Here is a 27,287-nt window from a genome sequence, read left to right as displayed (position 1 = left end):
CTTTCTGGATACACATCTCAGGGGCATGAAGCACATTCATACCGCTGTGCAACCATCCCCATGTCCATGTCCAGAACTTTCTGCGTTCCCGAGCCAACTCTGTCCCATGAACATTCATGCCCGCTCCAACCTGCGTGCCACCATCCACTCTCTGTATGACTTGACCAGTCCAGTTTTCTCATGTAAGTGAAGCCACACAGCGTTTGTCTTTTTGTGACAGCCAATTTCACTCAACATAATGTCTTCAAGGTAATGCTACTGGCTTTTGTAGGTTAGTTTTTCATCTAGCGCTCTCATTGGGCTCTTGTTCTAAGAGTTTACCCATCAATTCTCTTGGTTTTTCTAGATGGATGATCCAGATCTTCTGCAAATAACATCAGTTTTTGTCTCTTCTCATATCCAGATGCCATGCCCCTCGCTGATTTTTCCTCACCCTATGGAGAAGGTCTCCAGGACCATGTGTCGGGCCATGGGGTACCCTGACCTGACCCAGGTCTTAAAGAGAATGGGTTGGAGGTTTCCACAGGTCCTGTGATGTCAGCTTCGAGGTTTCAGCGTGTGGACCACTTTGCTAAGAGGTATCTTTAAAATCACAAATGGGTTGGTTGTAAGATTTATTAAGAACTTTTACTGCATCACTTGAGCTGATCACACTTTTCTCCTTGTGTTAATCTATCAAACCACCCTTGGATTTCCGTGATGAAACTCATTCGGTCATGGTGTGTTATTTTTAATACACCACTCCATTGGGTTAGTTCCAGAGGTGCTGAAAGCTGAAGCCTGCATCCTCGCCCCATGGGTCAGCACAGTGGCCTCACCTTCCTCTGCCCTGACCTCCTTGGGGACTTTCCCCATCTTGGGAGGAGGGGCAGCGTACAGGAGTCACAGCAGGCTCCAAATACCACAGCCTGAACAGCAGGCTTCCCCACACATCGGGAGGCCTCTCTGCTGCCTGCATTCCCTAGGCTGGGTCCTGGGGGTGGGCACAGGGGAAGGCCCCTTCCCTCACATCCTGGGGGCATCAAGAGCCCCCTTGGAAGGTGGGGGACCATCAATGGGGTCCATGGTGGGTGGGTGATGGCAGGTGTTGTAAGGTGTGGGTTCTAACGACATCTGTTCGTGGAGGTCTCAGACAGAGACTCTAGCAAAGGGAGCAGAAACATTTCAGAAAACAAATCATCACGTGCAGGGAACGAATCCCATCCTTTCCAAGGGAAGACACAACAGAAAAAGAGCTTACTGTCTATACCTAAGACATTTGAAGAACTGACAAGTTAGAACCCTCAGCTCCTGTGATAGTTCCTTTTCACGAGGAAACCACCTGCAGGAGGCCACGCTTGGGAAAATATTGAGCACCAAGTGTTTGAGAAACACCAAGGCATCAAGTGCCTATGAGTTAAAGTTTATTCAAATAATAAAACTGCTCTGGGTGCCAGCTCAGCACTCTTAGGAACACGTAAAAAGCATAAGCCAAATGGGGTGCACCCTAGGGTGTGTGTTCATTGCTATCAAATTAGGAAACCTTAGGGAAGCCCAACGATGCTTCAGCACTAAGACCACCCAAAGGACAGAGGAGCAGAAGGGACCCTGGCCACCCCTGGAATGGGACCCACGAACTCTGACCAGGCACCAAGGCTGTAATCAGTAAAGAACACAGACCAGGTCTTGGGAGATGGGGGGCTTTCATCACAGGGCAACATGCAGATGGAGCAAAGAAAAGGAAGCCGGGGTGAGGGCCTCAGAAAGTGTTCTCAGCAAGGGAGATGGCCCTGGAGGGAAGGTGGATGCAGTGGATTGGGTGGGGGGGATAAAGCAGGTGGGTACAGTTTAGGGGTACAGGTGTGGCTTTGGGGGGAGACTTCTGTCCAGGGAAGGCAGGTGTGGCTAGGGTACAGGTATAGCAGGGGAAACAGCTACTTTGGGGGGCAGGTGGCACTGAGGGTGGGACCTTTGCTGACTGGCTGGGGCTGAGGGCTGGATAGATGGGGAAGCCACAATGTACGCGGTTGGCAAAAGACATGTTCCCAGGGCTGGCAGGAGTGATAAGTGGGGACAGCAAACAGGCCAGGGGACCATGCTTCCCTGGGAGCAGGTCTGACAATGGGGGTGACCAGCAGGCCCAGCCCAGAGAGGGTCCGATAGAAGTTGTGAACCCCGACCAGTCCCCAGAGGGCCAAGGAGCCAGGGAGATCGTGAGTGTACAGGACCAAGCACCAAGGGGTGGGGGTGGGAGGGCACTGGGCCTGCCCTGAGGCCTGGGAGCAGGGTCAGGTACCAGAGCCAGCCCTCACATCAGTCTCTACCTTGTGACCAGCTGTCCACATCAGCTTTCTATCCTGTGCCTCTGGGATCATTGCCTCCGCTTGCGGGGACCTTGCAAACCTCCAGAGGAGAGGAGGGCAGTACCAATTGTGAGGCTTTTTCAGCCCATGCGACGTTCAGGGACATTGGGGGTGGCCCTCCAACACCCACCAGCATGTGTGGTGGTGACACACAGGCCCCGGGAGGACTGCCTTGGAGAGGGTCTGCCTCGGTGTGTGTGTGCACATGTGTGTGCCTGGCATGTGTCAGCGAGGTGGTGGAGGGGCAGGTCCAGCTGGAAAGCCTGCCCAGGCCCCAGGCTGTCTGCAGTTCAGGGAGCCTGGGCTTGGCCATAGGGTAAGAACCATGAGAATCCACAGGCTGGGGCAGCTGCAAGGACCAAACCAGCCAGGCAGAGCCATGCTTGGCGTGACGGGTTTCTGGGCCCTCGAAAGGGCAAAGGCTCTCACCTGACCACTATCCACTCTTCCCAAGATGGGCAGGACCCTTGTGATGCACTGGGAGCCAATGAAGTAGCATTTCCCTCAGGTTCAAGCGTGACCTCATGGAGCCCGTGGGCTGGACGGGCAATAATGCAGCCCTGACTCTGGTGAATAAACAGGAAGGAACCTGATGCGCACCACCCACTCCGGTGCCAGGACACGCAGGTGAGTGCAATGCTTGCTGCCCTCTGCCCCAGGGATACCTGCGGGCGGGCCTTCAGCAGCAAGGTGGTCAGCTGTGGGAGCAGGAAGGGAACAAACTGCTCCCAGCCATGAGCCGCCCCCAGAACCAGACAAATAGCAGGACAGATCAGGTTCAACACGAGTCCTCCTTAGAGTCAGCCCAGCCCCTGAGCTCAGCCAGACAAGCAGGAGGGAATGTGCAGGTCCCGGGCAGGCAGCACCTGAGAGTGGCCAGCGATTCCCACGCGTACGGACGGGGCCCCCTTGGCGTGAGCCTGGTGGTGGAGGTGGGTCACCGGCCACAGATGGGTCCCCAGCACACCGAGCTGGGAGCCTCACTGCAGGCAAGCACGTGTTGGGTGCGCACCACACAGCACACACCAGCACATGGGTGGGTTTTCCCTGATGGTGAAGTAGTCACTCGGTGGAAAATACATACAACTGTTCAAAAGAAGTCACCATCATGGCAGATCCACATCTCACAGGTGTATCACTGACATGTTGGTGCGCTTCCTTATAAACTTTTCCTACGCATTAATACAAGTATAGGCTAAAAGCCAATTATGCTTTTCCCATTCAAGGCCACACTGTCTTTTCTCCCTTTTTGTTATTACGCGCTCACCAGACACAGCTTGGTGTCATAATATTACCCGTCTGTGGCAGGGTTTGCTTAAGACAGCTTCTGTGAGGTTGGGCAAGCACCTCATCTCTTGTTTCTGATTAGAATTCTAGGGACCAGTTCAGAGGGCTGGTGCCCAGGGGAGCCAGGATGTGGGTTTGCGTCACCTGACAGGTGAGCCACGGGGAGGCCGAGCTGCTCATCCCAAGGCTGGCCTGGGAGCTGGGACTAAGAATTGGCCCCAAGCTCTGGAGGTTGGCCACATCCTGGGGACCCCCCAGAGGGGCAGGCCCCATGCCTCCCTCAATGCTGCTCCCTGGGGACCCCAGGACTACCCTGCAGGCCAACACTCTGGGGTGGCTGAGGGTCCTGGCTCTCAGCCAGAGCTGTGGGGCCTCCCCCGCCCCTCCTCAGCTGTGCCCTCTGCCTCCTCCCCCAGCACCAGCCATGTTCCACCCTTCTCACAAACAGGACTGCGGGGTGAGTGCCGTGGTGTCTAAGGGAGAGGTCTCAGGTCTGGAACAGGCTTTTGCTAACTGGAAGGTGGCTGTGAACTTTGTACTTGCACTGGGAGCGAGGGGATCTTCCGGCAGCTGGGACCAGGCTCCTCAGTCCCTAGAGGGCCCAGCTCCCCAGTGGGATGAGTCAGGCCTCTAGGTACCCAGACAGCAGAGGGGAATGGGGTCTGGACTGCATGCCCCTCCCCAAGATCCTTAGGGGGTCAGGGAGAGCACAGTCCACATGGCCAGGGTTCCCAGAGGACACACCTCTGCGACAACAGCCCCTCCAAGGAGAGGCCTGCAGGGTCCCCAGGGACTCTGACCACACAGCCTACTACACCCTTACCACCACTCTTGAGTTCTGGGGCGGGGGAGGCAGTATTCCCCCAAGAGTCAGCCTCAGGCATCTGTGCAGATCACAGCCACACACGGTGAGGCTCCAGGGCTGTGGGTCCCCTTGGCCCCTTTGTTTCCACCATCATATCGTCAGCACACAGGGACTCTGCTCCAGGACACGCCCTCAGTGCCCACGACCCCGCCACGCATCCTGCACAGGACATGGTGTCCAAGCACCCCTCGGCATGGCCCCTGCTTCATATCCCATGAAACCCCAAATCCACCAGAACCATCCCACCCTCCCTCCATCCCCACCCAGGCCACCATTTGCGGCGGTTTGCTCACGTACTGCTGCCACAGCTCTGAGAAGCTTCTTGTGGCCTTTGTCCTGTGAGCCCTCCGTTGCCAAATAAATATTTACCCAGGGTGGGGCTTGTGCTCAGGGTTAAGCATTAAATGGGCCTAAAGTCAGAGCATCTGGTGGCAGCCGTGAATGGGCCGGGGCAGCCAAGGGAGTGCGGGGATGCAGGCCTGTTGGCACGCCACATTCCCGGCCTCCCTGTCCAGGGCGGAAGAAGAGCTCACCCCTCAGCCAACTCCACATCAGGCGAGGCCAGCAAAGGGACTGACCAGAACAGAGGCAGAGGGAAATCTGGGGAACGTGAGGTGACAGGAAGCCATCATCCATACCAGAGGGCAATCTCCAAGGCTGTAGGATTTATAGGACTTCTTGCTGCATAACAAGAGACTCCACCTGTTGTAGGTGGAAATGACAGGTATTTGTCATCTCTTTCTGAGACAGGGGCAGCTGTCCCTGCGGTGTGGGTGTCAGAGTGTGACTGGGGGCTCCCACAGGGCTGCCCACGAGGGCTGGTGTCCCCCAGGGCGGGCAGTCCTGAAGAGAGCCCTGAGACAAGCTGTGGCCTTTTCAGAGCCGGTCTGGAAAGAGCTGCTGCCCACCTCTGTGGCATTGCATCCACCTTGAGGTGAGTCCGGAGTTGGCCAGGGGAGGGGTGGCATGGGGGACAGGTGCCTCGCAGTGGGATGCCTAGGCAGATCACAGGTGGCCAGCCTTAGGTGCTTGGAGTTGCAACAGCCACCAATCAGGATCATTGCCCACTCAGTTTTAGTTTTATTTTTTCCTGGAAGCCACTCATCCCATTTATGGATTTGCTTGTGTTTACTGGTGAACTGGTGACTGGTTGGTTCAGAATATAAAGTGGGAGGACTTTAACTTAATTCATACAAACGCATGAGCACACATTACCCTCATGGTAACAGGCCTTCTCTCCAGAGACCCTAGGAACCAATGTGCACGCTGCAGTCCTGGACACCTATTGTCTGACAGCACCTTGTTCCACAGAAATGCCACATGTCATCCTTACGTGGTCTTTTCAAGCATTAAACTTTCCATAAGAACAGCTCCATGTCTGTGGCCATTCCATCTGTTTTTCACTTTTAAATCACTGCGGCATCTTGAACTTGGCTGAGTCTCCAAGGCAAACCAGTGTCTGGGCTGATTTTGTATCACCTTGGCTGGGCCACAAGGGGCCCCAGCTATGTGGTCAAACATTATTCCAGGTGTTTCTGTGACGGTGATTTGGATGAGATTAGTGTGTGAATTGGAGTCCTGTCCGTGAAGGTGGGCCTCATCTGATTCATGGAGAGGCTGAATAGAACACAAAGGCCAACCTTCCCCCACCAGGAGGCCATCTCTCCCGCCTGATGGCCTTCAAACAGGGATGTCTGTCCTCTCCTTCTCTACGCTTGGCCTGAGCTAAAACTTCAGCTTTCTGGGTCTCCACCTTGACAAGTGCAGATCTCGGGACTTCTTGGCCTCCACAGTTGGGCGCAAATTCTTTACGGCAGATCTTTCTTTGTATATATACCCGCATTGGGCTCCCTGCAAGGAGCCTGCTTCTCCCTTTATATCTCTGATTCTCTTTCTCATGAATAAATATTAAAAAAAAAAAAAAGGAAAGAAAAAGAAAATGAGAGCGCAGAGGTCCCTGCAAGGAGCCTGCTTCTCCCTTTATATCTCTGATTCTCTTTCTCGTGAATAAATATTAAAAAAAAAAAAAAAAGGAAAGAAAAAGAAAATGAGAGCGCAGAGGTGCTCAGTGCAGGGGGAGGTGTGATAGCCCCCAGTTCGCCAGGTCTCCTCTGAGGTGCTGGCAAAGGTTTGGGAAGCTGGGGGTCCCATGATTTGCCTGGAGGCCCGCAGTGTGAGAGGGTTAAGGAAGGCTCCCTTCCTCTCTGCTCGGAAGGGGCTGTCTCAGCGCCAACCTCAGGATCACTCCGACGTGCTTCAGTGTGGAGGGACCAACATTCAGGTCTGAGAAGCCAGCACCCCCCTGAGAAAGGGTCTGCATTGTCGCCAGCAAAGCAGAACCACCTGGGCCAGTGTCCAGGCTGGCCGCCCATCAGACAGGGGCGCCACCTGCAGGCGGGCCTGAGAACGTGCCTCCCTGGGAAAGGGGCTGACCTGAGCAGGCCACAGGATCCCACTGTTCAAGGGTGAAGCTACCTCAGCCCAAAGGGAGGAAGGGGTCCCCTTTCAGCCCCACAGCAGGTGGCAAGGCGAGGCCCTGCAGGATTGAGGTCACCAGGGCAATTTCCTGCAACGTGCCCAAGCCCCAGCTAGGGGGTGGCCGAGCCCTGAAGGTAGCGTGACCTCAATAGTCCACCAAGTGGGACAGGTGCTACAGAGATTTGCTGATAACAAAGAGTATTGGCTTCGCTGTAAGGCTGGTTCTTTGGAGTTCTGAGGACATTCCAGCAAATGTTGAAATGCTCTTTGGCTTTCAGCTGTGAGCAAGGAGCATTTGGGGCCCAGGGCTCAGCCTGGCAGGCACCATGTCCATGAAGCCAGCATCCTCCAGGCCCCATCCCCACACAGCCTTGTGGCTGACTCAAGGCCGCTTTTTGTGCTTTGCCAGGTGCCAGGTATTCACACTGCATCCTTGTAGACCTCGGGTCCTGGGGGGCTGTGTGCTGGGTTCCTGCTGCAGGTGCCAGGCCTGCTGGTGGTCCCTAAGCAGTGAATGTCCCAGCAGAGCCTCCCCTTACACAGCTGAAAGGCAAGGCTGGGGTAGGGAAGCCTGGGGCATCCAGCTGGGCTTCCTGCTGGGCCTCAGATGTCCACCATGCACCCCACAGCCTAGGGAAATGGGCCTGTTGAGGACCGGGTTGGGGGAGCTGTAAACATGGCAATTAAGGCCTTCTTCTAATTGCAGGCAATCAATTCACTGAAAATTGAGCCTCCCCCAGCATTAGGCTGTTTGGAAAGAGCTAACAACCTTCACCTGCTCCCTGTGCTGTGCAGATGTTCCTGCAGATGGGGCATGGACAGGGACATCAGGTGTCCTGAGCCTGCTTACATCCACATATGTCCCTCAACAGCTGTGCCAGGGTTAGAGCACCTTCCCACCTTCCCGGTCACTGCAGAGAACACTCTCTCAAGGGAGCTGGGGCGTTGGGAGGAGCAGGCCTGCTGCCACCCACCAGGAGCAGGAGTAGGGAGCTTAGACTGGCCCAGGAACCTGCCTTCCTGAAGCAACCTCAGAAAGGCCTCAGATGGGAAGCTGGCTGTTTTGCTCACACTTCTCTGGGGCAATCCTGGCTCAAGAGAGTGTGGCTCGTCAGGGGCTCCATTGGCAGTTCAAAGAGGGTTTCCTCTCTCAGAAGCTACAGGTCCCCTTTGTCTAAACAGCCACGTTATAGGAAAAAGCTGGGCATGAGGAGGGTGAAGACAGGACACAGGACAGAGACCAAAGCCCAGAGGTGAGAGACAAGCTGCAGGGAAGGTGGAGGAGCAGAGCTTCCAGAGTCCCATGTGCCCGCTACTCAGGTTCCCAGCCAGTAAGATCTTCCTAAAGACGAGGTGCCTGTCACTGTAGAGAATCCATATCCTTGAGGCTCCTCCTTCACTCCCATTCCAAATGTGGCTTCCACTTGCCTCCCTGCTCCCAGAGGCGGCTCCAGGACATGGCTTTCAGATGCTAGTGCTAGTAGGCTGGGCTTGACTGGGCCCAGGTAAGGCCTCTGCACAAACTTTGGAGATCTGGTGCCTGGTGTGGGGGGGATCTGCTCGTCTTGCTGCTGCCCAAAATCAGCCTCAGCTGTAAGTTCCTGTTTATCAGACCCTCCATCTCCCAGCCTGGAGCATCCTGCTCCTTTCTTCAGGCTCTCTTGCCCTCCACATTGGGGGCCAGTTTCAGATTTCACCAGGGAGGCTCCTGAGGAGCTGGCACAGCAATAATCTCTACTGGGGAGGGACACTGGCACACAGTATGTTTATTCTATTATTTTATGCCACGTATGACGCTTGTAACCACCCTGCAATCAAGATGCAGCCTGCTCCACCCCCAGAGGTCCATCCTGCTCCCCTTCTGGTCACCCCCGCCACCCCTAACCCCTGGCAACCACTGTTGTCAGCTCTCCACCTCTATAACTCGGTCATTTCAGGAATATTAGGTAAGCAGAACCATACAGCATATTGGACTGGATTTTTTTCACCGAGCAAATGCCAATGAGATTCATCCAAGTTGTCTTAAATTATTCCAAAGTGTCTCTTAACTTTTCCAACACTGTACGTTAGTTGGGTTTCATTTTACAATACCAAGTCTAAGAAGTTTCCTCTTATGAACAATGATTCAATGGCAACACCAACCCTCTCATAGGAAGAGTTCTCTTCTGCTTTACAAACACAGAATGTGTCCTGATTCCACTTGAATGCCACAAATGTTCGGGTATGGCTTTTTGACTCTCCCAACCTTCCCCATACTGAATTTGAAATCTCCGCAGGGTAGAGAGGTGTCCATGCAGGGACACAGCCAGCCCAGTAGGCCAAGGTGGTGCCCCTGACCTCGAGATTTCTGTGGGATCCACTCCCTGACCACTGTGGGTTTCTATGGGCACCAGCCCATGTCCTATGTTGTGTTGCTCCCTGTGGCCTACAGGAGTATCCCACACACAATTGCTGAATGAGATTTTGCATTTCTGTGGCTCTTAAGATAGTTAACTAGATATATTTTTTGTTTTAGTCTAGGGAATTGTAACTTAATGGGCTTCTTAAGAGATGTCCTTATATTATGCACTTAACCTCATAAAATCTTGCATTCTTTCATCTTCTTGGCACCATTGTAGCTCATGGGGTTACTTAGAATGTCCCAAGAACATCTCTCTTGGCCTTTTCTGGGCCACAGGGTGCCACTGACCTTCAGAACATTTACCTGGGTGCTGTCACTCTGATAACAGCTTCACAGGTCTTGCTGGGCTTTCTCTGCCTGCTTACACAAAAGGAGTGGCACTGGAGGGGGCAGGTGTGCACCACCAGGCAGTTGCTTGGCAACGAGGAAACCAGTCTAGGGCAGCCCAGCCCCTACATTGGGAGAAAACCTCCCTGGATGCCTGAATGAGGGAGAGGACAGGAGATACTTGTACAGCAAAGTCTAGGCCATGACAGGACACGTGGAGGACATGACCGCTGCCAAGAGATGCCCAGGAAGGCTGGAGGAGGCTCAAGCTGGGAGGTGGATGTGGCAGGGGCTGAATTTAGGAGATGAGCTGAGGGGGCGGGGGCAGATAGAAATGGTCAGCCCTGAGCTCTATCCTGTCACTCCTGGGAGCACCTGTGGGGACTGGCTATGATGGGGGCTCCTGCTAGAAGGGTTCAGGCCTTCCCTAGGCCTCATCTTGCCCCCCAGCTTGGAATCAATCAGGCCCAGAATGGACAGAAAGGTGGAAGCCCATCGCTGGGCCTAGTGGGAACAGCCTGTGGCCACCGGCCTAGGGCAGCTTCCCCAGCCAGCTCCATCGGCCTTGTCCCCCAGTCTTCCTGGAACACTGGCCTGCCCACCTGACTGCCAGGCCTGTGACCCACAGAAGCCCCCAAGGGGTAGGCTGACAAGCTCCAAACCCTTTTATTAGCACACATGAGAGTCATTAAGTAATGGAAAACCTGTGAGTGCTGCAGGATGCTCACAACTGTTCTTTTTTTCCTGGGGCAGCTCCGCAGCAGAGCCAGAGAACACACTTGGGGAAACGCCCCCGGCCTCGCGGCCTCGGTGTCATCCTTCTGGGATGCTATACAGGTCAATCACCCACACAGACCCCGTGGACAGCCCCCTCGCCATCCGTGAGTCCTCGGGGCTGTGGGGTGGTGCGCCGGCTCAGAGAAACCCCAGGTCACACCCGGGTCTTGCGGGCCAGGCTATGGGGACCCCAGGTCTCTGCTCACCTGCAGCCCTGTTTCTTGGCCACGACGCCCCCTGGAGGCGCCCCCGTGCCCTGGACGGTGTGTTGCCGCCCGGGGGACCAACCCTAGCATCAGGAGGGTCTGAACAAGCCGGACACGCTAGGGGGCGTGGTCAGCCCGGGGGGGAGGGGCGGGTGTCGGCAGGTAGGATAGGATCCGCCCCCGCCCCTTCAGAGGCTGCCTGAGGTTTTCCGAGCGGCAGAACCGGTCCTGTCAGCCCGAACAAAGATTCCTTCCTGGGCCCGGCGCTGGCTTCTGGTCAGGACTTGGGCGTCTGCAAGGGCGCGGGGACGCCCGGAGCGCCCGCTACAGAAGGCCTCCCAGGGGACAACGTCTTCACTCCCCGGAAGGAGCCTCTGCTGGGCCGCGGCTGAGGTGACGTCACCTGGCCTGGACCCGGCACGTGACCTCGGTTGTGTGACGTCACTCCTGTCCTCCGTTCTCGCGTCCAGCCTCAGCCCAGACCGGAGCTTTCTATCCTCTAAAACCAATAGTGTTTGTTCAGCGTCGTCGCCTCGGGGGCAGACAGGCGGTCTTCTCCTCCAGGTAGCCTCCGCTAAGGCAGACATTGGCCGAAGCCCCAGCGACCCCGCACGTCCTCTCCGGCCCCGCGCCGCCGCTGATTCCCCGCACAGACCCCGGCGGACGACGCGCAGCCAGCTGCGGGCCCGCCTCCCCGGGCTTCCCGGTCTCCTAGCAACGCCAAAGATGGCCGGCGCGCGAGGACTCTTGGGGAGTGTAGTTCTTCCCCTCTTTCTCACCTCGGTCCGGGGCCCAACTATGAGGACCTAGGCGCCCTAGACTACACTTCCTAGGTTGCTCCGCGTGCGCCTCCCACGACCTCGCGAGAACCCAGTGCCGGAACCCATCTGTAGAGAGGGAGCTCTCGAGGTGATCGCCGGGAGTTGTAGTTTGAAGTGGGGAGTCGCGCTGCCTGGTACCGGAGTTGAGACGGCAGAGAGACTACAAATCCCAGGGGGCGCGGCGCGGCCGCCTGGAGGGCGGGGGGTACGAAAGAGGAACGCGAAGGGCGCCGGGGTGAGTGAGGGGCTGGGGGCGGACGCGCGGGCTGCAGGGGCCGGGGGCGGACCCGGGGCGGACCGGGGACGGGGGCAGGGGGTGGCCTTGGGGTGCGGACCCTGGGATCGGGCGGTCTGGGCGCGGCGCGGGGCGAGGAACCCGGACAAAGGTCCGCGGGGATCCGGCTCCCCTCGGGCTCCGATCCTCCTGCAGGTGCCGTCCGCCAAGAGAGCCGGTGGGTAGCTGGACTTAGGGTCCCCGCCTCCGGAGTCGTGAAGCCGGGGCGGGGTGGGAGGCCGCCCTGGAGCTCTTTCTAGGCTGGCACTGTCCCTTGAGGCTGCTGGGTTCTTCGTCCGTTTGTGGCCGCGAAATAATCAAGGCTGAGCCGCAACGTCGGTTTTTCTGGGAGCGTGTAGTCCCCACAACAATTTGATATGTTAATTCAAGTATAATTTAAGACTAGGTCGTTTGGATACACTTGGATACGGCTTTTCAAGGATTTCAAGGAGTAGCATTTTGGTAAATGCAGTTCCTCCCCCCAAAAACTGTTCTTGTGACAATTCTTAACCCGCTTCATCCTATTAAATTCGAAGGTGTCAAACTTGGCCCCGTTTTTTGTTCTGTGTTTTTCTTAGTATTACTACACTACACGGAGAGGGCTGAGCTGGGTCTTCGTCTTCCCGTGGTTTTGAACCCGGGGCAGCCCCGGAAGGGCCGGTGCAGGTGGTCCAGGCGCGGGATGGTGGTGGTGGGGAGCCCACCTGGATCATCCGGTTCCCACTCCCAGCTAAGAGCCGCTGGACTGTGTTCAGCCAGAATCGTGATGGCTACATTGTTTGCAGAAGTTCCTAGAAGGAAATAAAATCTGAATTATCAGGAAGTTTGTTTTCCTAGCATGTGCACACCCCACCCCTGCGCTAGTAAACTCTCCCCAAAGGAGAGCAAACCGATGTCCTGCTGGGGATCACCTGAGTGGGCTAGTCCACAGGCAGGACCCCAGAGGCACCTCCCAACCCCTCCCTTACTCTTGTACTCCAAAGTATGCTGTGATTTATCATCTAACTCATTTGAAGAATGACTCTAGTCCCCATAGCTCTGAGAATTCCACATTCCGAGGCTGAGAATGCCTTTGAGTGCTTTTCCAGCAGGCAGAGCCCTGGGGTACCTTGGGGGGGGGTCCACACCCCTCACAGAATGGTGGTCAGTGGGCGCCTGCGTGCTGCCCTTAGCATCTGCCATAGTGTCAGTAGATGGGAATGTTTCCTTTATGTCCATTCAGATCGACCACAACCTTTATTTTCCATTACAGCATGAGATAGGATTTTCAGATGGAGAAGTGAGTTCTTATTTTTCCCTCACAGTCATATTCTGTGTTGGCTTCCTTTGCTTGCTGAGAAGACAACCAGCAGTACCTACTCTGATGGGAGGAGGTCCAGTGGGCCTCTGTCGGCTGCCGTCAGTGCATCAGACCCCGGAGCTGGTGACCACCCATCTGCCCCCCTCCTGTCTGGCCACAGCCCTTGGAGGCTGGGGGACAGCTGCAGCAGATATTTGTGTGGTCACTCAGGCCAGGCTTCTGGCTGCAGTGCCTGTTTACAAAGTTGTCCTGTCAGCACTAACCCCTTACTGACTGACCACAAATAATTCCACCCAGTTAACCCTGATGCATTGCTAGTTTGGAATCACAGCAACCTGGAGGCTTTATTTCTTCGTTGAAACCGAGTCTCCTAAGGAAAAATGAGTTGTGAGAGAACATATAGTACACTTTAAAATTTCACCAAATTTTTCATTACCACATAGAAATATTTTTACCCAATCATTTAACTTTTTGGCTCCACTATGATTTTTCAAAATGAATCACATCTATTCAGTTAGTTATCGAGGTGTAATTCACATGCAGTGAAATGCACAGGTCCACTTTGACCAGTTTTGACAAAGCTGGGTGATCACACTGATTGTGATAGAAAACATTTCTGTCATCCCTGAAAGGGTCCCCTGTGTTGTGGGCTGGATGGTCGTGTCCCCAAATCCATATGCTGGGGCCCTAACTCCCAGTGTTTTGGTGTTTGAAGGTGGGGCCTTTGAGCAGTGGTGCTTAGGGTTCGATGAGGTCGTAGGGGGTGAGCCGAGTGGTGGGATTAGTGCCTTAATGAGAAGAGAGAGAAATCTGCTCACAGGCTTAGGGAAGGGCTGTGGCACAGTGGGAGAGCACCACCCGCAAGTCTCAAAGGGGCCTGTGCCAGGCACTCCTGAATCTCTTTTTTTTAAAAGACTTTATTTATTTATAGAGACAGAGACACAAGCAGGCATCATACAGAAAGCCTGACGTGGGACTCGATCCAGGGTCTCCAGGATCACGCCCTGGGCAGCTAAACTGCTGCACCACCCGGGCTGCCCACTCCTGAATCCCTTGAATCTCCCAGCACCTTGGTGTCTTTCTTCCAGACCCTGGGTGTTGCAGTGTTGGCACTCCTAGGTTGCACCACAGTGTGCTTATCTGCCCTGTGATGGCACTTGGTGTGGTTTTTTGGGGTTTGGTTAGTATGACTGAGGAGGTTATGGACATTCTTGTACACATTTTGTGGGTTTGCTTTCCTTTTTCTTGAGAAAATCCCTGGGAGTGACACTCCCTATGGGTCTCATAAGGAGAGCAATGTTTCCTGGTGGCTTTAATTTGCATTTCCTTGAGCTTAGTGATGCTGAGCACTTTTCCACCTGCTTACTGTGATTCATACCTCTTTTTTGAAATGTCTGATCAAGTCTTTGGCCTTTTCTACAATGATCAAGTTGTAAAAGCCATTTATATATTTTGGGTACACAGCTTGTCAGATACATATTGCAAATATTATCTCCCATTCTTTGACTTGCTTATTCATTTTACTAATGGTATATTTTAAAAATTCACTTAAAATTTTTTGAAATAATACTAGATTTACAGAAAAGTGGCAAAGACAGCCACTTTCAGCCACTTTACACAGTTCTCCCTTATACCGACCTTTAGGTAACCACAGTGCATTTGTCAAAACTAAGAATCAGTGGGGCTGTTCCTGTTGCTCACACTCCAGCCTTCGGATTCCACTCCGTTCCCCAATGTTCCTCTCTAGGTCCCACACTATGCTGAGTGTCACGGCCCCTCTGTCCCCTCTGGGATGTGCTGGTGTCTCTCTCTTACTCTTTCATGACCTTGACAGTTTTGGGGAGGACTGCACAGGTGTGGGGTCCCTCATTTGGGGTTTGCTGTGCTTTCTGGTGCTGAGAGTGGGGTTGGGGTTTGGGAAAGAACACCCCAGAGGTGAGGTGGCCCTCTTGTCATATCCCGTTAGTGGGTAGTTGGCATCTGTAGGACAGCTCGGGACACATTGGCCTGGTCACCTGGTCCAGGTGGTGTCTGCCAAGTGTCTCCCTGTCCCTTTTGTCTTCTTTGGGAGCCACTCAGTGAGACAGTTGCCCTCCAGGGAGGTTGGGGTGGGGAGCCACCATATGATTTGGATTTCTGTGGGGAGCATTTCTGTCTCCCCGTACGTTGACTTATCACTTGTTTCCTTCTGTCAGCCGGGACTCCTGGACATTTGTTGTACACTTTGGGTAGGATCCAGCACTGCGCTGGTCTGCTGCTCGCATCATTCCCACTTGGCGGTGGGGAGCCCTTCCATTTGTTTGTTTTGGGGGCACTTCCTTACTTGCTGGCACTACCAGGTGCTCCAGGGGCAACTCTCCAGGGAGCCCTGGCTTCTTTTATTGCAGGACGGTGTGTAGAAGCCCAGATCTAGGCACTGGTTCTGTGCACTGCTGCTGGGGTCACTGCCTGGGGCCCTCTTGGTGGGCAGGGCTAGATGATCTGCGGTCGGTTATCTGTGTGTATCTGTACCCAGCTTATTTGTAACCTTCCTTTTTTTAAAAAATTTTTTATTTATTTATGATAGTCACAGAGAGAGAGAGAGAGAAGGTGGGGGGGCAGAGACACAGGCAGAGGGAGAAGCAGGCTCCATGCACCGGGAGCCTGATGTCGGATTCAATCCCGGGTCTCCAGGATCGTGCCCTGGGCCAAAGGCAGGCGCCAAACCATTGCGCCACCCAGGGACCCCTATTTGTAACCTTCCTGGGAGAACCTGGCTCCCACCCTCCACCATCCCTTTTTTTTTTTCCCTTTTCTTTTCTTCCTTCCTGAGAGAGTGGGGGAGGGGGCGGAGGGAGAGAGACAATCCCAAGCAGGCTCCACGCACAGGCCTGAATTCCGGGACCCTGAGATCACGACCTGAGCCAAAGTCAGGAATTGGTCGCTTAACCGAGAGCACCACCCAGGTGCCCCCTGCCATCCACCTTAGATGAGGTGTCCAGCCCAGCCCCAGTGTGCACATTAAAGCTCTTTCAGAATTGTTCACCCACATTCTGCCCCCACAAGAGACAAATTTACCAACTCAAGTACAGTGCTCATGTGTGGTTCTTCTTATCTTACCTCTCAGGCAAGTACCATTTTCCAGAGACACTGAGATCAGTTCCTGGTTCCCATCCCCTTCAGTGTGGGATTGTCCTACATTTGTAACACAGTCAGTGGTCACAATCTGTTCTGTCTTGCGATCCTTGACATTCTGTTTCATTTTTTTTTTTGCATACGTTTAACTTTATTCTCTATGATACATGCTTCTATGGATTTTGACAAATGCATAGTCTCATATCCACCATAATGGCATATTTTGATGAGAAGTTTTTAGTATTGATAAAGTTTAATTTATGAATTGGTTTTCTTTTTAAATTCGTGCTTTCTGTGTCATTTCTAAAAGTCTTCGCCTAACCAAGTCACCAAGATATCCTCCTGTATTTTCTTCTAGAAGCTTTATAGAATCTGTTTTCACATTTAGCTTCATGATCCATCTCTAGTCTTTTCATATGATTTGAATGTAAGTCCAGTTTTTATTCCATGTGAATAGCCACTTGTCTGGAACCATTTGTTGAAAATGGATCCTACTCTATTTTCCTCCATTGAATTGCTTTGGCATCTGTCAAAATCACCTGGCTGTGTTATTTCTGGATTCTTTGTTTTGTTACATGGGTCTGTTTATATTCTCACCAATCCAACTGTCCTGTGATTGTAAGTCTTCAAGTAAGATCATGTAAATCCTCCATCTTCTTTTTAAAAACTACTTTGGTTCATCTAGGTTCTAAGCATTGTCTTATAAATATTAGAATAAGTGAAAAAAAAGAATCAGCTTGTGAATTCCTCAAAACAAAAGGCCTTTCTAATTTTGATTAGTATTGTGTGAAGTATAAGAACATGCAGAGACAATTTACATCTTAATAATATTGAATTCTCTAAAACACTGACATGGATTAATGTGTATTTCCATTACTATAAAATGGCATATATAATATATGCCATTATGGTATATCTTTCCCTTATTTAGATCTTGAATTTCAGCAGTGTTTTATAGTTTTCAGGATAGAGGTCTTACATATTTTAAAATAAATTTATCACCAGGAACTAGCAAATTATGTTTTTTTTTTTTTAGTTATGTTTTTTTTTTAAAGATTTTATTTATTTATTAGAGAGAGAGCAAGAGAGATCACAGAGGGAGAGGAAGAGAGAGAAGCAGACTCCCTGCTGAGCAGGAAGCCCAATGTGGGATCATGACCTGAGCTAAAAGCAGATCATTAACCTACTGAGCCATCGAGGTGCCCCAGCAAATTATGATTTTGAATGCCTGTAAATGATATTTATTTATTTAAGTTTAATTTTCCAATTAGTTGTTGCTGGTATATAGAAATAACAATTCATTTGTATATTGACCTTATATTCTTGGAACATTGCTAAATCCACTTATAAATTATACTAGCTTTTATCTGTAGATTTCTTAGGACTTTCCATGTAAATAGTCATGCCACCTGCACAGAGACAGTTTCTTGATTTTCTCTCCTTATTGCATTGGCACCTACAGGACAACACCAAATAGAAGTGCTAAGATTGGACATCCTTGATTTCTTCAGTCTTTAGGGGGAAATGTCCAATATTTCACTGTTAATGTGATGTTAGTTATAGGTTTTTTTTTTTTATAGGTGTCTTTTATCAGGTTTGGGTGTTATTTACTTCTATTTTAAGTTTGCTGAGAGTTTTTATTATAAATAAGCCTGAAATTGTGTCAAATGCTTGTTTTGCGTTCTACTGAAAAGCTCATACATGTGATTGTTTTTCTCCTTTAATCTATTAAGGTGGTAGAGTACAGTAACTGGTTTTTGTATGGTAAGCCAATGTTGTGTTCCTGAAAGAAGCTCCTTTGGTCATGTTCTATCATCTTTTTCATTTGTTACTGTATACAATTTACTAATATTTTGTTTGAGTTTTTGGATTGATGTTCATGAAGGATATGAGTCTGTATTTTGTTCCTTGTAATGTCCTTATCTGGATTCTGTTAGAGGATTATACTTGTCTGTCTTTGAGTCTTGCTTGCTGTCCTTTTAAGTGAATTGGGACATGTTCCCTCCTAGTCTGTTTTCTGAAGGACTGTGTATAATACTGGTATTTCTTCCTTAAATGTTGATATTCACCAGTGACACTGAGTTTGTTGTTTTCTTTATGGAGAGTTTTTAAATTGTGAACTCAATTTCTTTAATGGCTATAAGGCTATTCAGATTTTCTGCTTCATTTTGTATCATTTTTGGTAATTTGTGTCTTAAATAAACTAGACCATTTCATCTAAGTTGTTGAATTTATTGGCTTAAAGTTGTTTATAATATTGACTGATTATCCTGCCATGTTTGTAGAATTTATAGTGGTGTCTCCTTTTTCATTTCTGATATAATTTGTGTTGATATTTTCTTCTTGATTATTCTTGCTTGAGATTTATCAATTTTATTTACTTATTTTTTTAAAGATTTTATTTATTTATTCATGAGAGACACAGAGAAAGGCAGAGACACAGGCAGAGGGAGAAGCAGGCTCCCTGCAGAGAGCCCAGTGGGGGCGGGGGATGGGAATCCCAGGACCCCAGGATCAGGACCTGAGCCAAAGGCAGCCTCTCAACCACTGAGCCACCCAGGTGCCCCTCATTTACTTATGTTTATTGAAGTATAATTAACATGCAGTGTTATATTAGTTTCAGGGGTGAAACATAGGGGCTCAACAATCCCTTACATTACTCTGTGCTCACCACAATCAGTGTAGTCCTTATCTGTCACCATACAACATTCCACAGATATTGACTATATCTCCATGCTGTACTTCCCATCCCTGGGATTTATTTATTTTGTAACCGGAAGTTTGTACCTCTTAATCCCCTTAATCTATTTTACCTAGTCCCCTACCACTTCCCCTCTGACTACCACCAATGTGTTCTCTGTATTTAAAAGTCTAAATTTGTCCCTTTTTTCTTTGTTTCTTCATTTGTTTTGTTTCTTAAATTCCACATCATGAGTAAAATTATATGGTATTTGTCTTTTTCTGTCCAACTGATTTCACTTAGCTTTGTACCATCTTGGTCCATCGATGTTGTTGCAAATGTCAAGATCTTGTTCTTTTTTATGGCTGAGTAATAGATCATTGTACAGATATATCACATCTTCATTATCCTCTCATCTATGGATGGACTTGGGTGCTTCCATATCTTGGCTATTGTAAATAGTGCTTCAATAAACATGGGGGTGCATATACCTTTTTGAATTAGTGTTCTTGTTTTCTTTGGGTAAGTACCCAGTAGTGGAATTACTGGATCATATGGTATTTCTATTTTTAATTTTTTGGTGAACCTTCATACTGTTTTCCAGAGTGGCTGTACTGGTTTGCATTCCCACAAACAGTGCATGAAGGTTCCCCTTTCTCTACATCCTTGCCAACTCCTGTTATTTCTTGTCTTTGATTCTAGCCATCCTGACAGGTATAAGGTGATGTATCATTGTGGTTTGGATTTGCATTTCCCTGATGATCAGTGATGTTGATCTTTTCAAAGATCCAACTTTTGATTTTGCTTATTTTTTTTAAAGATTTTATTTATTTATTCATGAGACACAGAGAGAGAGAGAGAGAGAGAGAGAGGCAGAGACACAGGCAAAGGGAGAAGCAGGCTCCACGCAGGGAGCCCGAAGCAGGACTCCATCCCGGGATCCTGGGATCACGCCCTGAGCCAAAGGCAGACGCTCAACCACTGAGCCACCCAGGCGCCCTGATTTTGCTTATTTTTTAAAAGTTTTGCCATTTTCTATTTCATTTATTTCTACTTTTATTATTTCCTTTCTTTTACCTAACATGGGTTTAATTTGCTCTTTTTTTTTACTTCTTAAGATGGAAACATAGGTCAATTATTTTATGTCTGTCTTTTCTTATATAAACATTTAAAACTAAATTTCCTGGGATGCCTGGGTGGCTCAGTTGGTTAAGTGTCTGCTTTCGGCTCTGTTCATGATCTCTGGATCTTGGGATCAGGCCCCGTGTCAGGCTACCTACCCAGTGGAGAGCCATTTCTCCCTCTCTGACTATCCCTCCCCCTCCTTGCTCATGTTCTCTCTCTCAGATAAATAAATCTTAAAGTCTTAAAAAAATTTCCTTCTGAGCATAGCCTTAGTGTCTTACACAAAATCTGATATGTTGCACTTTGTCTTTCTGTTAACATGTTTTTAAATTACCTTGTTTGATCTATGACTTGCTTGGAAGTCTATTGTTTAATTTCCGAATAATTGGAGATCTTTAAATATCTTTTGTTATTGATTTTTAATATAATTCCGTTGTAGTCTGGGAATATGCTCTTATGTTTTGATCCTTTGAAATTCACTATTATTTGTTTATCATTTAGCATATGATCTTTCTTAGTAAATACTCTGTTTGCACTTAAGAATTTGTTGAGTGGGTGGCTCAGTGGTTTAGCCTTGGCCCAGGGCGTGATCCTGGAGACCCAGAATCAAGTCCCACGTCAGGCTCCCTGCATGCAGCCTGCTTCTCCCTCTGCCTGTGTCTCTGCCTCTCTCTCTCTCTCTCTGTGTCTCTCATGAATAAATAAATAAAATCTTAAAAAAAAAAAAAAGAATTTGTTGAGTGTCATATTCTACAATTGTCAGTTAATTGATAATTTTACCCACATCTTTTATATCCTTACTAATTTCGTTGTCTACTTGATCAATCAATTATTGAAAGAGGGATATTAAAGTCTCAATCATGGTTGTGGATTGTCTTTTTCCTTTTTGTCCTGTCAACATATTCTTTATGTATTTGGAAGCCTTTTATTAAGTGCCTACACATTTAAAATAGTCTTATCTTCTTGATGAACTTACTCTGTTATCATTGTAAAAGATCCTTCTTTTTTTTCTAAGGCAGTACTGTTCTTGAAGTCTACTTTGTCTGATACCACTATATCTACACAAGTGTTCTTATATTCAGTATTAAGTGGACTAGACTTTCCATCATGTGTTTTTAATCTGTCTTTATCTTTAAAGCTTGTTTCTTACAAAGAACATATTATTGGATCTTTTTATTCAATATGACAATTTTTACATTTTTGATAACTATAATAACTACCATTTATTGAGGTACTTATATATTTTTTGTAATTTTATTTTTTCCAGATTTTTTTATCATGGTAAAATATACATAATATAAAATTTACCATATTAACCATTCTTAAGTGTATAGTCTGTGGCATTAAGTATATTTATATTGTTGTACAACACTCACTACCATCCATCTCCAGAACTTTCTCATCTTCCCAAACTGAAACTCTCTCTACATTAAACACTAACTCCTCATTCTTACTTCTCTCCAGCCCCTGGCACTCACCATCCTACTTTCTGCCACTTAAATTTGACTGTTCCAAGTGCCTCATATAAGTGGAATTATACAGTACCTGTCTTTTTGTGTCTGACTTACTTCACTTAGCATAGTGTCCTCCAGGTTCATCTCTGTTGTAGCATATGTCAGAACTTCCCTTTTTTCAAAGTCTGAATAATATTCCGTTGCGTGTATATGCCACATTTTGTTTTCATTCATCTGTTTTTTGTTTTTTTGTTTTTTAATTTTTATTTATTTATGATAGTCACAGAGAGAGAGAGAGAGACGCAGAGACACAGGCAGAGGGAGAAGCAGGCTCCATGCACCGGGAGCCTGATGTGGGATTCGATCCCGGGTCTCCAGGATCGCGCCCTGGGCCAAAGGCAGGCGCCAAACCGCTGCGCCACCCAGGGATCCCTCATTCATCTGTTCATGGACACCGGGGTGCTTCTGTCTTTTTGGCTGCAGTGAATAATGTTGCTATGAACATCCATGTGCAAATATCTCTCTAAGACCCTGTTTTCAGTTCTTTTGAGTATATAATCAGAAGTGAAATTCCTGGATCATATGGTAATTTGGTGTTTAATTTTTTGAGAAACTGCTATACTGTTTTCTACAGTGGCCTTCTACAGTGGGTGGCTACACCATTTTACATTCCCACCAGCAATGGACAAGGGTTCCAGTTTCTCCACATCCTAGTCAACATTTGTTATTTCTGTTTTTCCATCCTCATGGCACAAAGTAGTATATTTGCTACATCCCTAATGATTAGAGATGTTAATCTTTACTTTTTAATTGAGTATTTAGTCCATTTATACTTAATGCAGTTATTAGAGTATATGAGTTTAAATCTGAACTCAAATTAAATTGAAATATCTTGGTGTTTGAATTCTATTTTTCCCATCTGTTCTTTGTTCTTCCTTTCCTCCTTTCAGGTGAATCCAGTTTTTGAAAGTTCATTTTATTTCCTTTACTGATTTTTTTAGTTCTCTCTCTCTTTTTTTTTTATAACGATTGTATTTATTTACTCATGAAGAGACACACACAGAGGCAGAGATATAGGCAGAGGGAGAAGCAGGCTCCCCATGGGGATCCTGATGCAGGACTCAATCCCAGGACGCCTGGATCATGACCTGAGCCAAAGGCAGATGCTCAATCACTGAGCCACCCAAGCATCCCATAGTAAAAGATTTTAACATCTCTTGCTCTCACCAAATATTAGAACAAAAACCCAAAAGAAATTAGTAAAGACAAAGAGGATCTGAACACTGCTCTCAGACATCATGACCTAATTGCTATTTATAGAAATCTACACTCATCAAAACCAGAATACAAATTCCTACTACGTGCATATTGTACATTCTTTAATATAGATCAAGTGCCGTACCCTAAAACATGTTTCAAAAAAACTAAAAAAGTAAAGCTGTTTTTATTTGCAGAGGACATCATTTATGTAGGATATCCTAAGAAATTTATAAAAAGTGCTAGAACTATCAAGTGAATTTAGTAAGATTTCAGAAACCAAGGCTGAGGGACAGATATTAACTGTATTTTTATGTACTGGCAGCAAACTATTAAAAAATGAAATTAGAAATTCAGTTCTATTTGCAATAATACCAAAAAATAAAATATTTAGTAATAAGTTTAAAAACTTATTTGTTAAGTAGTCTGAGCTCATGTAGAGGACTGGCTTGTCCAGAACCTTCTTCTGCTTAGGACCACCTCTGCACCACAAACTTTAGAAGACAGCTGAAAAGAAAACTTGAAGAAATGGGAAGTGAGCACATTCATAGATTGGAAGACTCAGTATTATTAAAATGTTGATTATCCCAGCCAAAATTCCAGCAGGCTTTTTTGTAGCAACTGACAAAGTGATTCTAAAATATGGAAATGCACATAACCTGGACTTGACAGAGCAATTGAACAAAGCAAAGCTTATATGACCTGTTTTAAAGATTTCAGTAAAGCTTTAGTTATTGAGACTGTGGTGTTGGTGAAGGATGGACACACAAATGAATGGAGCAGAAGAGAAAGTCTAGAAATAGACCCACACATATACACTCAGTTGATTTTCTTCTTTATTTATTATTTTCTTAAGATTTTACTTATTTATTCATGAGAGACAGAGAGGCAGAGACACAGGCAAAGGGAGAAGCAGGCTCCATGCAGGGACTCGATCGCAGGTCTCCAGGATCATACCCTGAACCGAAGACAGACGCTTTAACCACTGAGCCACCCAGGCATTCTTGAACATACGTATATCTGATAAAGAACATATGAAGAACTATTACAACTCATAATAGAAAGCCAGTTAAACAAAATGGGAAAATAATTGAAGAAAACAAACACTTGAGTGCTAAGAACCATCATTAGTCATCAGGGAAATGCAAATTAAAGCAATGGTGAGCTATTACCACACACCCACTGACACAAAGCCAAGTGCTGGTGGGAGCATGTGGTGGTACCACCAGCATGGGAGACAGATCGGCAGGCTAGAAAGGTAAATACACACTTACCTTGACCCAAGAGAAATTAAAACAAATGTCATACAAAGACATGCACAAAAATGTCCACAGCAGCTTTATTCATAGCCACTAAAATCCAGAAACAGTCCAGTCAGCAGGTGGTTGGGTAAAGGCAACGTTGTATATCCTCACAACAGAATATCATTCAGCCATAAAGGAATGAAGTGCAGATGAATCTAAATATCATTAATTCAAGTGGGAGGAGCCAGGAACAGAAGTGTGCATACTGTATGGTTCATTTACATAAAACTCTAGAAAATGCAAGCTGATCTGCAGTGACAAAGATCAGGCGTGGATGCATGAAGCCAGGCTTGAGGGAAAAACAGCAGAGGGGCTCAGATGTCATCTGCGGGTGGCAGAGACATCCTCCACAGTGTGTCTGAACTCACTGAGCTGTGTGCTTTACATGGATGCAATTTATCGTATATAAATTATATTCCAGGGCAGCTGGGGTGGCTCAGCGGTTTAGCACCGCCTTCAGCCCCGGGCGTGATCCTGAAGACCTGGGATCGAATCCTGCGTCGGGCTCCCTGCATGGAACCTGCTTCTCTCTCTGTGTTTGTCTCTGCTTCTCTCTCTCTCTGTGTCTCTCATGAATGAATAAATAAAAGCTTAAAATAAATTATATTCCAATAACATCAACTAACTAGTGTTGATTAAAATCTTAGACTTCTGAGGGGCGCCTGAGTGGCTCAGTTGGTTAAACATCTGCCTTTGGCTCGAGTCATGATCCTGGGGTCCTGGGATGGAAGTCCCCGTTGGGCTCCTGCTCAGTGGGGAGTCTGCCCCTCCCCTGCCCTCCACTTGTGCTCTCTCTCTCTCTCTCTCTCTCTGTCTCAAATAAATAAAATCTTTAAAAAAATTTTTTTTGGACTTCTGATTACTGAATTGAAAGTATTTTGTGACTTATTGTGACCCTGAGGATGCCTCTTACCACAGAGTAAGCTAGAAGATCCATGACTTTTAGGGTTTCCACAAGGCAGAGAGAGCACACATTGAATAGACAAAGAGGAAGAGATTTGATCACACCTGTCAGCGTGTCTGTGACATTAGGAGTTCCTATCCTAGAAAGGAGAAGGTACATTTTGAATAATGCATGCATTTCAAATGGGATGGCATGAATAAGGGGCAGGGAGGGGGCTCTTAACAAGGCCTGGTTGTTCCTGCTTCTGCAGGGCTCCTAAGCACTAAGTGAGGAGCAGGACAGAGCCCCAGCCCGTGTCCCAATATCGCTGTCAAGCGCATGTCATCCCGGCATCCTCGATGGTGGGGCTCTTCCCCAGGCTGGAACTTGCTCACTTCCTCGTCCTGCTGGTTTTGAGGCCGGATGAGGAACAGGTTTCTCATTCCCCGGCCCAAAATGTATTCCTTGCTGACCCACGTTGTCACCATGGAAGCTTCATCTCCAGGAACCTGAACAGGTTCCCTGAGTAACAACAGCTCTTTCTGTTGAGTAAGAAGTCTTTTTAGAGGTGACTTTTTTACTCAAAATATTTAGCCAGCTGTGTTCTGGACAGATTATAATTATGGTTACCATGTTGCAAGTTAAGAGAAACTTATTTTTTTTTAAGATTTTATTTATTTATTCATGAGAGACAGAGAGAGAGAGAGAGAGAGAGAGAGAGAGAGAGAGGCAGAGACACAAGCAGAGGGAGAAGCAGGCTCCATGCAGGCAGCCCGATGTGGGACTCAATCCTGGGACTCCAAGATCATACACTGGGCCTAAGGCAGGCACTAAACCACTGAGCCACCCAGGCGTCCCAGAAACTTATTTTTTTAAAGATTTTTTTTATTCATGCATGAGAGACACACAGATGCAGAGACACAGGCAGAGGGAGAAGCAGGCTCCCTTCAGGGAGCCCAGTGCAGGACTCGATCTCAGGACCCCGGAATCACGCCCTGAGCCAAAGGCAGATGCTCAATCGCTGAGCCACCCAGGCGTCCCAAGAGAAATTTGTTTAAAACCTTAACAGCACAGCAGGATTTGTGCAGGTTAGTCTCCTCTGGTCATTGGAAATGTGACAGCTTCAGTACTAAGTCAAGTGGGCTGCTGAGTTTTGAGTTTGCTGGTGTTGGGAAACTTATGTGCAGCATGTGGCACTGTCCTGTCTGCCTGCTACCCCATTGAGGTCTTCTGCTCTGAAGTTGTCCTCAGTCATGGTTCTAGATGGTAGTTCTGTCACCCAAGGTGACATTTTTCCTGCAGTTTCCATGACAAGAGCAGGGTGAGGAGTAGAAAATTGTAAGGCTGAGGGTCCCTGACTGGCCCCAGAGATGTTTCACTGCCTCCTGGTAAAAATGCTTGTATTGGGGTTTTTTCCAAGGACAGAACAAGGTGGTAGATGGGCAAGTCCTGTCCAAACTCATGAATAGGGCTGGCACATCCAGAAGTCCCTATTGTTTAGTTTCCTCAGGAGGGAGGGAGTGACTGAAAGCTGTGCAGGAAGGAGCGAGTTCATCCAGATCCACAACCAGATGGGTTGATCTCAGCTCTGGGGGCTTCTTACGGTAAGTCAGTGGAGCCTACCCACACAGGCCTCACCGTCTGCCTTGATTTGCAGGCTTGGGACCAGGGATCTGCAGTTTCATAGCAGCCCCGCCCTGCCGGCTAAGCACTGGGCACCCACTCTGGATGTCTGCAGCTCCCATCCCAGAGGGCCAGGTAAGGGTCCTGCACCTCAGCTCCCACCTGGTGCCCTGAGGAGGTGCCCACATCTGCACAGTTCCCCTATCTGTTGCAGACCCTATGTTCTGGAATATGGCGCTCCAGCGTGCCATCCTCCTGGCGGGCCTTCTGGTGGAAGTTGCCAGCAAATCCTCAGAAAGTGTGGTAGGTATCTCAACCCACCGTGGCTAGGGCCAGGAAGTAAAGTTGAAACCTTCTTTTCCTAGTCATTCATGGAGGCAGTGGGCCCTTTGCCCAGAAGGGGCCTCACCCTTCAACCTTTATTTACCCACTGTCGGGGTCAGAGACCCCTGTGCCTCATGGAAGGCAGCAAACACACGCCCCCGAGCTGGCACGTGCTCTGTTATGCCCCCTAGAGCCTTCTTTTTCTCTTTGCCAAACTGAACCTGTTGCAGTGGCTGGAAATGGGTCTCTATAGAGCTGCCCCTACTGGCACGAATGGAGCCTGCGAGCTGCCTGCCCAACTTGGTGGATGGAGACTGCGTACTCCAGGCAAGCGGCAGCATTAGACAGGGTCCCAGGCCAGTGTTATGGGTACGCTGCACCCCTGGCTGTGCCCACATACACCCAGCTACACATCATCCAGGCCAGGTGGGGCCTTCCAGCCACA

The 27,287-nt window shown here is 48.6% G+C and overlaps 1 protein-coding gene and 1 long non-coding RNA gene across 4 annotated transcripts in view; both read left to right on the top strand.

The window, feature by feature from the left end:
- Positions 1 to 4,956: 4,956 nt before the first annotated feature.
- Positions 4,957 to 5,863, top strand: LOC121499448. The gene is made up of 3 exons (XR_005990130.1): positions 4,957 to 5,218; positions 5,375 to 5,428; positions 5,724 to 5,863. It is a non-coding gene; the product is annotated as an uncharacterized LOC121499448 (long non-coding RNA).
- Positions 5,864 to 11,269: 5,406 nt separating this feature from the next.
- Positions 11,270 to 27,287, top strand: part of C10H1orf159 (chromosome 10 C1orf159 homolog) — a 29,531-nt gene continuing 13,513 nt past the window's right edge. Inside the window, exons 1-3 of one of the 3 annotated variants that reach the window (XM_041772093.1) lie at positions 11,270 to 11,739; positions 26,553 to 26,653; positions 26,733 to 26,821. In XM_041772093.1, coding sequence (XP_041628027.1) covers positions 26,738 to 26,821 — 84 coding nt within the window. In that variant the 5' untranslated portion in view covers positions 11,270 to 11,739; positions 26,553 to 26,653; positions 26,733 to 26,737. The remainder of the gene's footprint in view (positions 11,740 to 26,552; positions 26,654 to 26,732; positions 26,822 to 27,287) is intronic. The other 2 variants (XM_041772094.1, XM_041772092.1) reach the window with 2 other exon arrangements.

This window comes from Vulpes lagopus, chromosome 10, assembly GCF_018345385.1.
Source record: "Vulpes lagopus strain Blue_001 chromosome 10, ASM1834538v1, whole genome shotgun sequence".
Taxonomy (NCBI): domain Eukaryota; kingdom Metazoa; phylum Chordata; class Mammalia; order Carnivora; family Canidae; genus Vulpes; species Vulpes lagopus.
This window is presented reverse-complemented; position numbering and strand designations above follow the sequence as displayed.